This window comes from Bison bison, unplaced genomic scaffold (assembly GCF_000754665.1).
Source record: "Bison bison bison isolate TAMUID 2011002044 unplaced genomic scaffold, Bison_UMD1.0 scf7180017864090, whole genome shotgun sequence".
Taxonomy (NCBI): Eukaryota; Metazoa; Chordata; class Mammalia; order Artiodactyla; family Bovidae; genus Bison; species Bison bison.
In genome coordinates, this window is record NW_011494662.1 from 107,152 (window position 1) to 119,116 (window position 11,965).

The 11,965-nt window shown below is 41.7% G+C and overlaps 1 protein-coding gene across 1 annotated transcript in view; it reads right to left on the minus strand.

Annotated features, from left to right (window-relative positions):
- Positions 1 to 4,101: 4,101 nt before the first annotated feature.
- ABCB10 (ATP-binding cassette, sub-family B (MDR/TAP), member 10) overlaps positions 4,102 to 11,965 on the minus strand; it is a 23,142-nt gene continuing 15,278 nt past the window's right edge. The window contains 3 exon segments of the mRNA XM_010838112.1: positions 4,102 to 6,252; positions 6,713 to 6,747; positions 8,761 to 8,804. Of these exon segments, the coding sequence (XP_010836414.1) occupies positions 6,021 to 6,252; positions 6,713 to 6,747; positions 8,761 to 8,804 (311 nt within the window). The 3' untranslated portion in view covers positions 4,102 to 6,020.

Here is an 11,965-nt window from a genome sequence, read left to right on the forward strand (position 1 = left end):
TTTTATCTAGTGTAGCCACTTTAGATGGAGAAGGCAATGGCATCCCACTGCAGTACTCTTGTCTGGAAAACCCCATGGGCAGAGGAGCCTGGTAGGCTGCAGTCCATGGGATCGCTAGGCACGACTGAGCAACTTCCCTTTCACTTTTCACTTTAATGCATTGGAGAAGGAAATGGCAACACGTCCAGTGTTCTTGCCTGGAGAATCCCAGGGACGGGGGAGCCTGGTGGGCTGCCATCTGTGGGGTCGCACAGAGTCGGACACGACTGAAGCGACTTAGCAGTAGCAGTAGCAACAGCCACTTTAGAAGTTCAGAAGAAAGAATAGTGTAGTGCAAAGGCCTCTCCAGCCTAAGCACCACCTGGAAGGCTGGTTAAGCTGGACCGATGAGCCCCACCTCGGTGTCTGACTCATTGGGCTGAGGGCTAAGAATCTGCATTTCTAAATTTGCATTCCCAGGTGTTATGGAGACGTCTGTCTTGGGACTTTTTTTTTTTTGTCTTAGGACATTTGGGTAACTCAGTTCAATTCAGTCACTCAGTCATGTCCGACTCTTTGTGACCCCATGAATTGCACCACGCCAGGCCTCCCTGTCCATCACCGACTCCTGGAGTTCACTCAGACTCACGTCCATTGAGTCAGTGATGCCATCTCATCCTCTGTCGTCCCCTTCTCCTCCTGCCCCCAATCCCTCCCAGCATCAGAGTCTTTTCCAATGAGTCAATGCTTCGAATGAGGTGGCCAAAGTACTGGAGTTTCAGCTCTAGCATCATTCCTTCCAAAGAAATCCCAGGGCTGATCTCCTTTAGAATGGACTGGTTGGATCTCCTTGCAGTCCAAGGGACTCTCAAGAGTCTTCTCCAACACCACAGTTCAAAAGCATCAACTCTTTGGTGCTCAGCTTTCTTCACAGTCCAACTCTCACATCCATACATGACCACTGGAAAAACCATAGCCTTGACTAGACAGACCTTTGTTGGCAAAGTAATGTCTCTGCTTTTGAATATACTATCTAGGTTGGTCATAACTTTCCTTCCAAGGAGTAAGCGTCTTTTAATTTCATGGCTGCAGTCACCATCTGCAGTGATTTTTGAGCCCCCCAAAAATAAAGTCTGACACTGTTTCCACTGTTTCCCCATCTATTTCCCATGAAGTTGGGTAACTACTGTGTGGTAATTAAGAGGGCTTTCCCTGGTTGCCCAGTAGTAAAGAATCCACCCACCTGACAATGCAGGAGACTCTGGTTTGATCCCTGGGTTGGGAAGATCCCCTGGAGAAGTAAATGGCAAGCCACTCCAGCCTGGGAAATCCCATGGACGGATGAGCCTGGCGGGATACAGTCCATGGGGTCACAAAAGAGTTGGATACAATTTAGCGACTCAACAAGGAAAACAACAGTAATTGAGAGAATGTATAGACTCTGGAATTAAATGAGACTTGTTTCAAATCCCCACCTTTTCTACTATCTGTGTCACCTTTTTGAGTCTCTGTTAATTTGCTAGTAGTGCCCCCTTGTGAGAATTAGAGAATAGAAATATCACATTTGAAGATGTCAAAAAAACTGCAAAATCAAATAGTGTACACTTTTAGAAATTTGAAAAAAATAAATCATAACAAAGATATATAGGCAGCATTGTTTATGACAGCAGAGAATATGGAAAGATAAATCTAACAATAGATTTATAATATGCTAACATTATAGAATGCTATAGGTTAAAAAGAACACATGTGGATGTGTATAATGAATACTTAAAAATGTAGGGAAATATTGTCATCAAATTTAAAAACAGGCTGGTTAAAAATTAATATGTCCAATGTAAGTCCATTTTTGTTTTATTAAAATAAAAAGAAAAATCCCTCACAAGTGCAGTATGTGTGTGTCTATGAGGTGCTCAACCTACATGTGCCTCCCTCTGTCCAGCTTCCTAAAATGCAGCTCTTTCAGTGAGGACCAAACTGATTGATGTAGAACTCATTACTGCAGCCATCAATAAGAAAGCAGTCAGGATTATTTCTTGCAGATGTGGTAGGACTGTCAGAATTCTGTTTTCAGCAACACAGTAATTATGATCCTCTTCAAATGGGAAGGCAGGGGTGCAGTGACGAACTTATGGTGGATATTATCCAGGGCTCAGCGGTGAAAAAATCACTTGCAATGCAGGAGACACAGGAGCCACGGGTTTGATCACCAGGTGGGAAAGATCCCCTGGAGGAGGACATGGCAGCCCATCTCAGTATTCTTGCCTAGAGAATCCCACGGAAGCCTGGCGGGCTACAGTCCATAGGGTCACAAAGAGTCGGATGCGACTGAGCATGTATGCGTGCAATCATTTCCAAGGCATCCCTTTAATCTCATCTAGTGGCAAGGGAATTTTTTGAAGTAACTCTAAATTTCAGCATAGTTTAAACATCCTTCAAGCAGTGAAGAACATGTGTTGTTATCACCAGTTCTGGGGGCTGCAAACTCTTTCTGTCAAGGGACAGAGAGGATGAGTCCCTGGCTTACAGCCTGTTGCCAAGTAAGTATGGCTGCACCCCAATAAAGCAACTTTTGAACAATGAAATTTGAATTTCATGTAACTTTCAAGTGTTATGAACTTTTAAAAACCATTTAAAACTGTAAAAACCCTCGTTAGCTTCGCAGGACATACAAAACAGGTAAGAGGTCACAGCTGTAGACCACCAGCACCAACTTCCTGAGGAAGGCCCAGCCAGCATTAGCACAGAGCCCAACAGAACAGAAGGTGCTCTGTAAATGCTTATTGAGTGAGTTGAATGGAGATTACCAGCTAAGCCCGACGATGTCTCAGATGTAAAAACATACAAAAACATCCCCAAACAAACATTTACAATGCAGTTCCCACAAACTTCCTTCACTAGTGTACTTAATGTTTTGTGACATTTACATTTGTTTTCATTTGTTTTCTAACAGCTTTGGCACTGTTATGGGAAAATGGAGCTTAAATGGAGTTCCTAAGTAGAGCCCTACTTCATAAAGGTCCAAATACAGGGCACAGCCTATAATGGCTTAATTTGTGACTATTTCATGGGAACCAGCAAGGTCCAAGGTTAGAGACACTGCAGAGAGGAACCTGGATGAGCGGACAACAAAACACTCGGTTCATTAATGTGTATTTTATCTTCACATGGAGGTTTTCACATAGTTTAAGCTTTCTTTCTGCTCATCTTTATATTGCCCACATGAGTTACATGTCCTTCAGTGGCTCCCATGCACACACAATGAAAACTGTTTCCCATGTGGTGGTGATGGCCCCTGTGCCAGCCCTGCCCATTTTTCTGGCATCTTCCTGTATGCGGCATCAAGGCTGGCTGCATCAATGCACAACCTGCCTGTACTTCCATCCTCATCTGTGAGTAGGGATAGGTATTTATTTAAATTACAGGGTTGTCCAAGTAACCAATTGTGGTAACATGTGCACTCTGAAAATAAAGAGTGGCACCAAACTCTATCTTAGCTAAATGTCACAGAGGTGTTAACTGTTCTCTTGTAATTAATTTTTTTATATACCTGACGGCTCCTTCTACAATGGAACCTTCTAGAGGGCAGAAACTACACCTCACTCATCTATCATCAGTTCTACAGCACAGTTTGTTGTCTGACACATGGCAGGAGATGCTCCCTTACTGTGCTGAAGCAACTAAACAATGTTTATAAATAACAAGTGAGGACATTAAAAATCTTAGGGACTTCTCTGGTGGTGCAGTGGATAAGAATCTGCCTGCGAATGCATGGGACACTTATGATCTCTGGTCTGGGAAGATCTCACATGCCAAAGGGCAACTAAGCCTGTGTACCACAACTACTGAGCCACAGGATCAGCCCTTGAGAAGCCCCAAAGCCAAACCAGAGAGTAGCCCCAGCTACTCTCAACTACAGAAAGCCCATGCACAGCGACGAAAGCCCAGCACAGCCAAAAGTAAGTAAGTAAAAATTTTTTAAAAGATTAGGATGAAAGGAATGGAACTTATAATTACTCTCACTTTCCTAGGTGTGTAATGTTTTTTTAGTCTTGAATCTTTATAAATTCTAGTAAGAAACTGAATGTAGTAAAAAGTTTTACAAGAAATGACAAACACAGATAAAGTTCACTATAAATTTTAATCCATCATATAAAAGGGAATACCTTGTATTAGAAAATAAAATATAATGATCACATTCAATTTTGTAAATACTATGGCACAAAGAGATTTCCTTCAGATCCAACCTTGTAGTTGTGTTTTGTCTGCTTTTTGAGAACACCACCATAGTAGTAAACCTTGAAGAACATGAGTAAAGCTTGTTAAAGATGACTGTCACAGAGGTACTGTTTAAATTCAAAAAGCAGAGTTCATTTATTCACTGAATTCATTAATGAATTCCCTTATGTAGAATAAAAGCTGATGCTCCATGCTTATCAGGACGTAGTGGTTTCTCCCAGTATAATCAGGAAGCTAATCACAATACTTAGGACCTGAGAAAACTTCCTTTTCAGTCATATCAATGTTGTTACTTCTTAGGTTCTGACATTATCATTACAGAAAAGTACTTTTTCTTGAGGGAACGGCAACTTAATAGTGCTGATATAAATACAACAAATCCAAAGCAATGCTGAAAACATTGCTTGGGAATTTTTGAGAAGTTTAGCTTTAACTGTAATAACAAATAAAAGAAAGATGGTTAATTATATCCTCTTTTCAGAGGGTGAAAAGCTCTTAAGGTTTCTTGACATTTTGTAGAATGTATAAGCTTCCTTCAAATGTTTTAAGATTGAAATTACAGCTATATTAATAATTTTGGAATTTAGCCTCATTGAATGAAATTTCATAACTATTTAACTGAAAAAACACTGTAAAATTTGACTAGAAATTATAAACTCTTAAAAGATAATTTTCAAGATACATGCCTACAGACAATCTAAGTGTAAAATTACATCTTTTTTGATAATTCCTGGCAGTTCATGCCTCACTTCCCAAATACACGAATAATGAAAACAGAGTTCTCATATTCAAAGGATGGGGCTTCTTCCCTTTTTAAAATTCATCAGGCTCTCAAGTGCCAAAAATGCGAAAAACTGCACACATGGCAACACAATCTCAGCCCAGAGGAACACATATTCCTATACTTTCATCCCTTTGAAGACAGAGGAGACAGGGAATATAAATGACCCCGCCTTGCCATGTGACATTACCTATTTCTGTATATATATATTTCCTAAAACAAATCAGTCCTGAATATTCAATGGAAGGACTAGTGGTGAAGCTGAAGCTCCAGTACTTTGGCCACATGATGCGAAGAGCTGCCTCATTGGAAAAGACCCCGATGCTGGGAAAGATAGAGGGCAGGAGGAGAAGGGGACGACAGAGGATGAGATGGCTGGATGGCATCACTGACTCAATGGATGTGAGTTTGAGCAAACTCCAGGAGATGGTGAAAGACAGGGAAGCCTGGTGTGCTGAAGTTCGTGGGACTGCAAAGAGTTGGACACGACTCAGCAATTAAACAATATATATATAGTTTTCTTTATGAGATTAGCAGGATAAAATAAAGGGTTAGATTTTTCACCGTCTCTCATGCTACCTGGTAAGATGAGACCCAAGGTAGGTAGAGTACTACCAAGAGATTACACAGTGATTGGTGAACTGGCCTAAAATAATCAGGCTTTTTATTTGTAATTCTCTTTTAAAAGTTGTCGTATGACAACAGCTTCAATTTATGACAGCAGATAAAAGAAAATGAAGTGCCATGCTCTATTAATCAAAATATTCTAAGATAAAATAAAATACAAAACCTGAAAATAACTTCAGTGCTCTAGACCATTTAGAAAGTTATAATTAATAAATTCTGAATAAAAAGGTCTTCAGAACAGATCCATCTCAAAACTATTTTACAAACTTTGGAAAAAATAGGCAGATTTCAAAGGACTTGAACTCTGATTTATAGATTTCATACAGTCTGAGTTTTTTTTTTCCCCTTGCAGTGCAGCTTTGCTTTAAAACCTCTCATACCAGTAATTGCTTCTTTATGCTGAAATAAAACTCTGTTTGTTCATTAATTTCCTGTACATCCCATCTGGTTTCAAAAGCAGCTCTTCATGTTTCCCACACTCGATGATTCTCCCCTGGTCAAGGACAGCTACCATGTTGGCGTTCTTAATCGTGGACAGACGGTGGGCAATGATGAACACTGTCCTTCCTTCCATCAGTCGGTCTAGAGCTTGCTGTACGAGGTGCTCATTCTCAGCATCCAGGGCACTAAAGAGGAGAGCCCACAGGAAGGCAAAGGTGTCAGTGCCACGCACACTGCTCACGCGTGTGTTTCCTGGTACACACACGTGAGCCCCTCATAAGCAGCTAACCTCTACTGTGATCAAAACTGCAATTCCCTGGGTCAACTGTCTAAATTTTATAAAGTTACTATCAAAAAAAGAAGCTCTGAACCCTTGATCTCCAGAGAACTGCCATGTAAGTTAAAAAGGATTCTTCACATCTGCCGATAAGTGATGAAGGATTCATCACAAAGGTCTGAATTGGACCTAGAACCCTCAACTCACAATTCATCCTGTTCCCTGCCTCCCAACTGACATGCTTAATTCACATCCCTCCCCTTTAAAGTGTAAGGTGTTCTCAGCCATGTCACTTGAAATACAGAAGAGTAAGTTTGTGATAAAGAAAGAATTTGATTTAATATAATTACACATTAAGATATCCTCACCTGGTTGCTTCATCTAGGAGAAGAATTTTGGGATTCTGAAGGAAAAACATTAAAAAGATAAGAAAGATATAATTTTATTAGAAAAAAATAACTCTCAGAAATAAAAAGAAATAAAGTATTGATACATGATACAACATGGATGACTCCTGAAAACACCGTAATGAAAGGAGCTGGACATAAAAGTCTATGAGTCCATTTACAGGAAATGTCCAGAACAGGTACATCTGTAAGGGCAGATGTGTGGTCACCTGGGGTTGGGGTAAATGGGGAAATAAGGTGGGTGGGTGTGTGTCAATGTTATTTTGGCGATGAAGAAAAGGTTCTAAAATTGATTACAGTGATGGATGCACAACTCTGAATATACGGGCACTGAACTATATGCTGTGCATGGGTAAACAATCTAGCGTGTGAATTCTACCACAATAAAGCGTCTACAAAGGATGAAAGACAGTTCATATGTGCTTGAGATGAGCTTGTAAATGGAAGAGTTAGAGATGACTTTAAACCATTGTCACCGTGATCAATGAACCGGATGTTTATAGTGTAGCTTTATTCTGCAGGCGAAACAACTAAAAGTATTAGATGGGGCTCTAAAGTGAGTCAGATAGTCTAACTCTCGGGGTCCTCTTGGAGTTTAGTTGGGAGCAGTACACACAAAACTGAAAAGAAAGAAGAGTCAGCCAGTGTATGTAACAGATAAATTCTAGCCTTGCCGAGGAATCTATCCACAAGAAATGAAAACATAACCACACAAAAACTTGTACACCATTCAGAGCAGTGCTATTTCTAACAGCCCTAAACCAGAAATAACTCAAGTGTTCACTAACCTATGAGTCATAGACAAATTGTGGTCTGTCCCTACGAAGGACTGGAAAGGAGCAAAGTACTGATACGGCTACAACACGGAGGAATCTTAGAAGCTATACTAGGAAAGGAGGCTAGAAGCAGAAGACCACTGTCTGATTTCATTTACCTGAAATGTCCAGAAAGGCAAATCTAGACAAAGTGAAAGTAGATTATTGGCAGGTGGGGCTGGGAATGCAGAAAGGTTGCTCAGGTGTATCAAGGTGATAGAAATGTGCTAAAACTGGATTATGATGGTTGCACAACTCTGTAAATTTACTAAAAGTCACTGAAAAGTACATTTAAAACTACTCAGTTTTATGATATGAAAATCATGCTTCAGTAAAGCTGTTGTTTTTTTTTTTAAATCACCTTTAAATCTGAGGACAGTACTTATTTAACAAAGGAGAAGGCCATCATTTCCTAAAATATGCCAGTGCCTGTGAGTTTCAGCTTCTCCGTTTCCTCTCAGGAGTCTCGTGTAAGCATTTCAAGTCTGTACCATTCAGTTTGTTGTGCTCATTCTCAGTCGTGTCCTTTGTGATTCCACGGACTGTAGCCCTCCAGGCTCCTCTGTCCATGCGATTCTCCAGACAAGAATACTGGAGTGGGTTAACATTTCCTCTTCCAGGGCATCTTTCCGACCCAGGGATTGAACCTGCATCTCTTGCATCTTCTGCACTGGCAGGTGGATTCTTTACCACTGAGCCACCAGGGAAGCCCAAGATTCAGTTGAGCAGGTTATTAAATACTATACAAGTAAGTATACTTATACTGTTTCGGTATTTTGATGTAATTAGTTTCTCCAGTTAGAGACTGTATGCTTCTTTAATTTTATTATTTTTTTTATTGAAGTATAGTTGACTCACAATGTACCAACCTCTGCTGTACAGCAAAGTGACTCAGTTATAAACATATAGACATTCATTTTTCTTTAATACTCAGTATGCTACTTGATGGAAGATCTATGTGTTAAACTTTTCTCCCTCTGATAATTCCAGCACTGTACTGAGCTCCTAGTACACAAGAAATACTTGTTAAATTTGAACACAGTGAGTGGAATTCCCAACTCACCTTTCACCAGAGCTGTCCACAATATACCTACCCACCTCTTCCAAAAAGAAAGGAGAAACCTGTGCACCACTAATTACAAGGTCCCCAGTGAAGAACAAGGCCAACCCTCAACCAAGTGGCGTCAGGCTTACCTTAAGCAGAGCACGGGCAATTGCAATTCGCTGTTTCTGTCCACCTGACAATGACAAAATATATATATTTTAAACTGAAGGTCTTAACAAAAATTCTTGGTACTAGGCTTTACTGATACACCATGTGACAATCTGAAGGTATCAAGTTGAGATAGATGAGAGAATAGAAACATGTTTGAAATATATTACCTCCTCATCACTCTAGAGATTAAAATAAGAATTATTATCATGGCTAACGCTGAGGGATTTCTATGTACCAGGCATTTCCTAAATGCATTACACATATTATTTCATTTCATCTCAAAAACAAGCCTGTGAAGTAGATTCTATAATGATCCCTTTTCACAGATGAAAGACTGTGCCATGAACACCCTGCAGGAGGACTCACAGCTGGTCAGTGCACTGCCGAGGTCTGCACTGTGCATTCAGTTCAGTTCAGTCACTCAGTCGTGTCTGACTCTGCGACCCCATGAACCACAGCACGCCAGGCCTCCCTGTCCATCACCAACTCCCGGAATTTACCTGAACTCATGTCCATTGACTCGGTGATGCCATCCAACCATCTCATCCTCTGTCATCCCCTTCTCCTCCTGCCCTCAATCTTTCCCAGCATCAGGGTCTTTTCAACTGAGTCAGCTCTTTGCATCAGGTGGCCAAAGTATTGCAGTTTCAGCTTCTTCAACATCAGTCCTTCCAATGAACACCCAGGACTAATCTCCTTTAGGGTGGACTGGTTGGATCTCCTTGCAGTCCATGGGACTCTCAAGAGTCCTCTAAACACCACAGTTCAAAAGCATCAATTCTTTGGCATTCAGCTTTCTTTATAGTCCAACTCTCACATCCATACATGACTACTGGAAAAACCATAGCCTTGACTAGGCAGACCTTTGTTGACAAAGTAATGTCTCTGCTTTTTAATATGTGGTCTAGGCTGGTTATAACTTTCCTTCCAAGGAGTAAGCATCTTTTAATTTCACGGCCGCAATCACCACCTGCAGTGATTTTGGAGCCCCCAAAAATAAAGTCAGCCACTCTTTCCAGTGTTTCCCCATCTATTTGCCATGAAGTGATGGGACCGGATGCCATGATCTTAGTTTTCTAAATGCTGAACTTTAAGCCAATTTTTTCACTCTCCACTTTCACTTTCATTAAGAGGCTTTTTAGTTCCTCTTCACTTTCTGCCATAAGGGTGGTGTCATCTGCATATCTGAGGTTATTGATATTTCTCCCAGCAATCTTGATTCCAGCTTGTGCTTCTTCCAGCCCAGTATTTCTCATGATGTACTCTGCATAGAAGTTAAATAAGCAGGGTGACAACAGACAGCCTTGACGAACTCCTTTTCCTATTTGGAACCAGTCTGTTGTTCCATGTCCAGTTCTAACTGCTGCTCCCTGACCTGCATACAGGTTTCTTAAGAGGCAGGTCAGGTGGTCGGTATTCTCATCTCTTTCAGAATTTTCCACAGTTTATTGTGATCCACACAGTCAAAGGCTTTGACATAGTCATTAAAGCAGAAATAGATATTTTTCTGGAACTCTCTTGCCTTTTTGATGATCCAGTGGATGTTGGCAATTTGATTTCTGGTTCCTCTGCCTTTTCTAAAATCAGCTTGAACATCTGGAAGTTCACAGTTCACGTATTGCTGAACTGTGCATGGGTTGTGCTTATCACCACACACGTTTGCTCTCCCCTCCCCCCAACAGAGTGCCTCTTGTAGTAGGAAAGGAAAAGGAAACTCAGGAGAGTTGGGGTTCAGAGCAGTGCGTGAATTGGATGAGAGCAAAGGCAGCTGGAATGGTAATGCCCTTGTTTGCCTGAAGCATGACTCTGTGCTTCCACTCTCACTGGCTCTCTCTCCCAGCCCAGGGAGCAGCTTGCATGTGTGGGAGCTGTGCATGTGTGAGACCGGGGGCGGCAGAGAGCAGCCACTCCAGCCCCAACCCCCTGCCTTGTCTGTCAGCTCTAACTTTACCAAACAAAGTGGGTGGGGTGAGCAGGGGAAATGCAGAAGGACAGAAAGTGGTGACTCCCCTCCTCAATTCTGTTCCACTGGCCCTCTCCTCTTCTCCAGGGCCACTAGCCTAACTTAAAGCTGATGGAGTCTCACAGCAGGACACTACTCATTCCTTCTACCTTAGTTCATCATGTGAGAAAACTCAGTTCCATTCTTGGTAATGAATTTTATTGGCTGAATATACTTCTTATTTCATCTAAAAGAAGTTAATCATTCAAACTGAAACGAATGGTACTGCTGAAAGCTGTCCTCAACCAGGCAATCCCATCCTCACAATGAGGGAGGGAGGGAAAACCCTTTCTATCTGAACCTCTCTGGTTGGTGGGGGTCCGAATGCTCAGTGTGGGTGGGCAGAGCGGCCAGTAAGGGCTTTAGTCAGCTTTGAAAATCCCAGGTGCCAATAAGCACACAGGGCGTCTGTGGCTAGAAGCCCACCCCTTCCTCCACAGTGGACTGAAACCTTCGGTTACTTCACTGGGAAACAGAGCCTGGGAATCCTGGTGAAGGGAAGGACACACAGACTCTGCCCCCAGAGAGCAGGTGATGCACCGGTGGGCAGAGCACAGGCACTCCCAGTTCTGCACCTCCATCTCGTAAGTTCCCAGCATCCTGCCCAAGGACACGCTGTCCCAGAGACGCAGAAACAGTTCTACGGCCATAACTTACCCCATCCATCAAAAGCAGGTTTTCATCTACTGCCTATAGTTTTAACAAATCATACACAACAGTCTTAGAACATTTTTGTGTTAAACTATCTATAGCCTAAGTTCAAGCAAAAAGTTTAGTGCTGGAAGGGATTCCTGCTCCAGCCCTCACTCTGACATGGAGGCCTCTGGCCCTGCTCGTGCAGATCCAGTTACAAAGATCATCGTGAAAGGAAGCACTTCTCAATATTTGTAATAAAAACAAAATAGAACTGTGTTTAACCAAAATTTTGCTTCTCTATTTTTTGGGAGGGGACTCCAAAATCACTGCAGATGGTGACTGCAGCCATGAAATTAAAAGACGCTTGCTCCTTGGAAGAAAAGCTATGACCAACCCAGAGAGCATATTAAAAAGCAGAGACATTACTTTACCAACAAAGGTCCATCTAGTCAAGACTACGGTTTTTCCAGTAGTCATGTATGGATGTGAGAGTTGGACTATAAAGAAAGCTGAGTGCTGAAGAATTGATGCTTTTGAACTGTGGT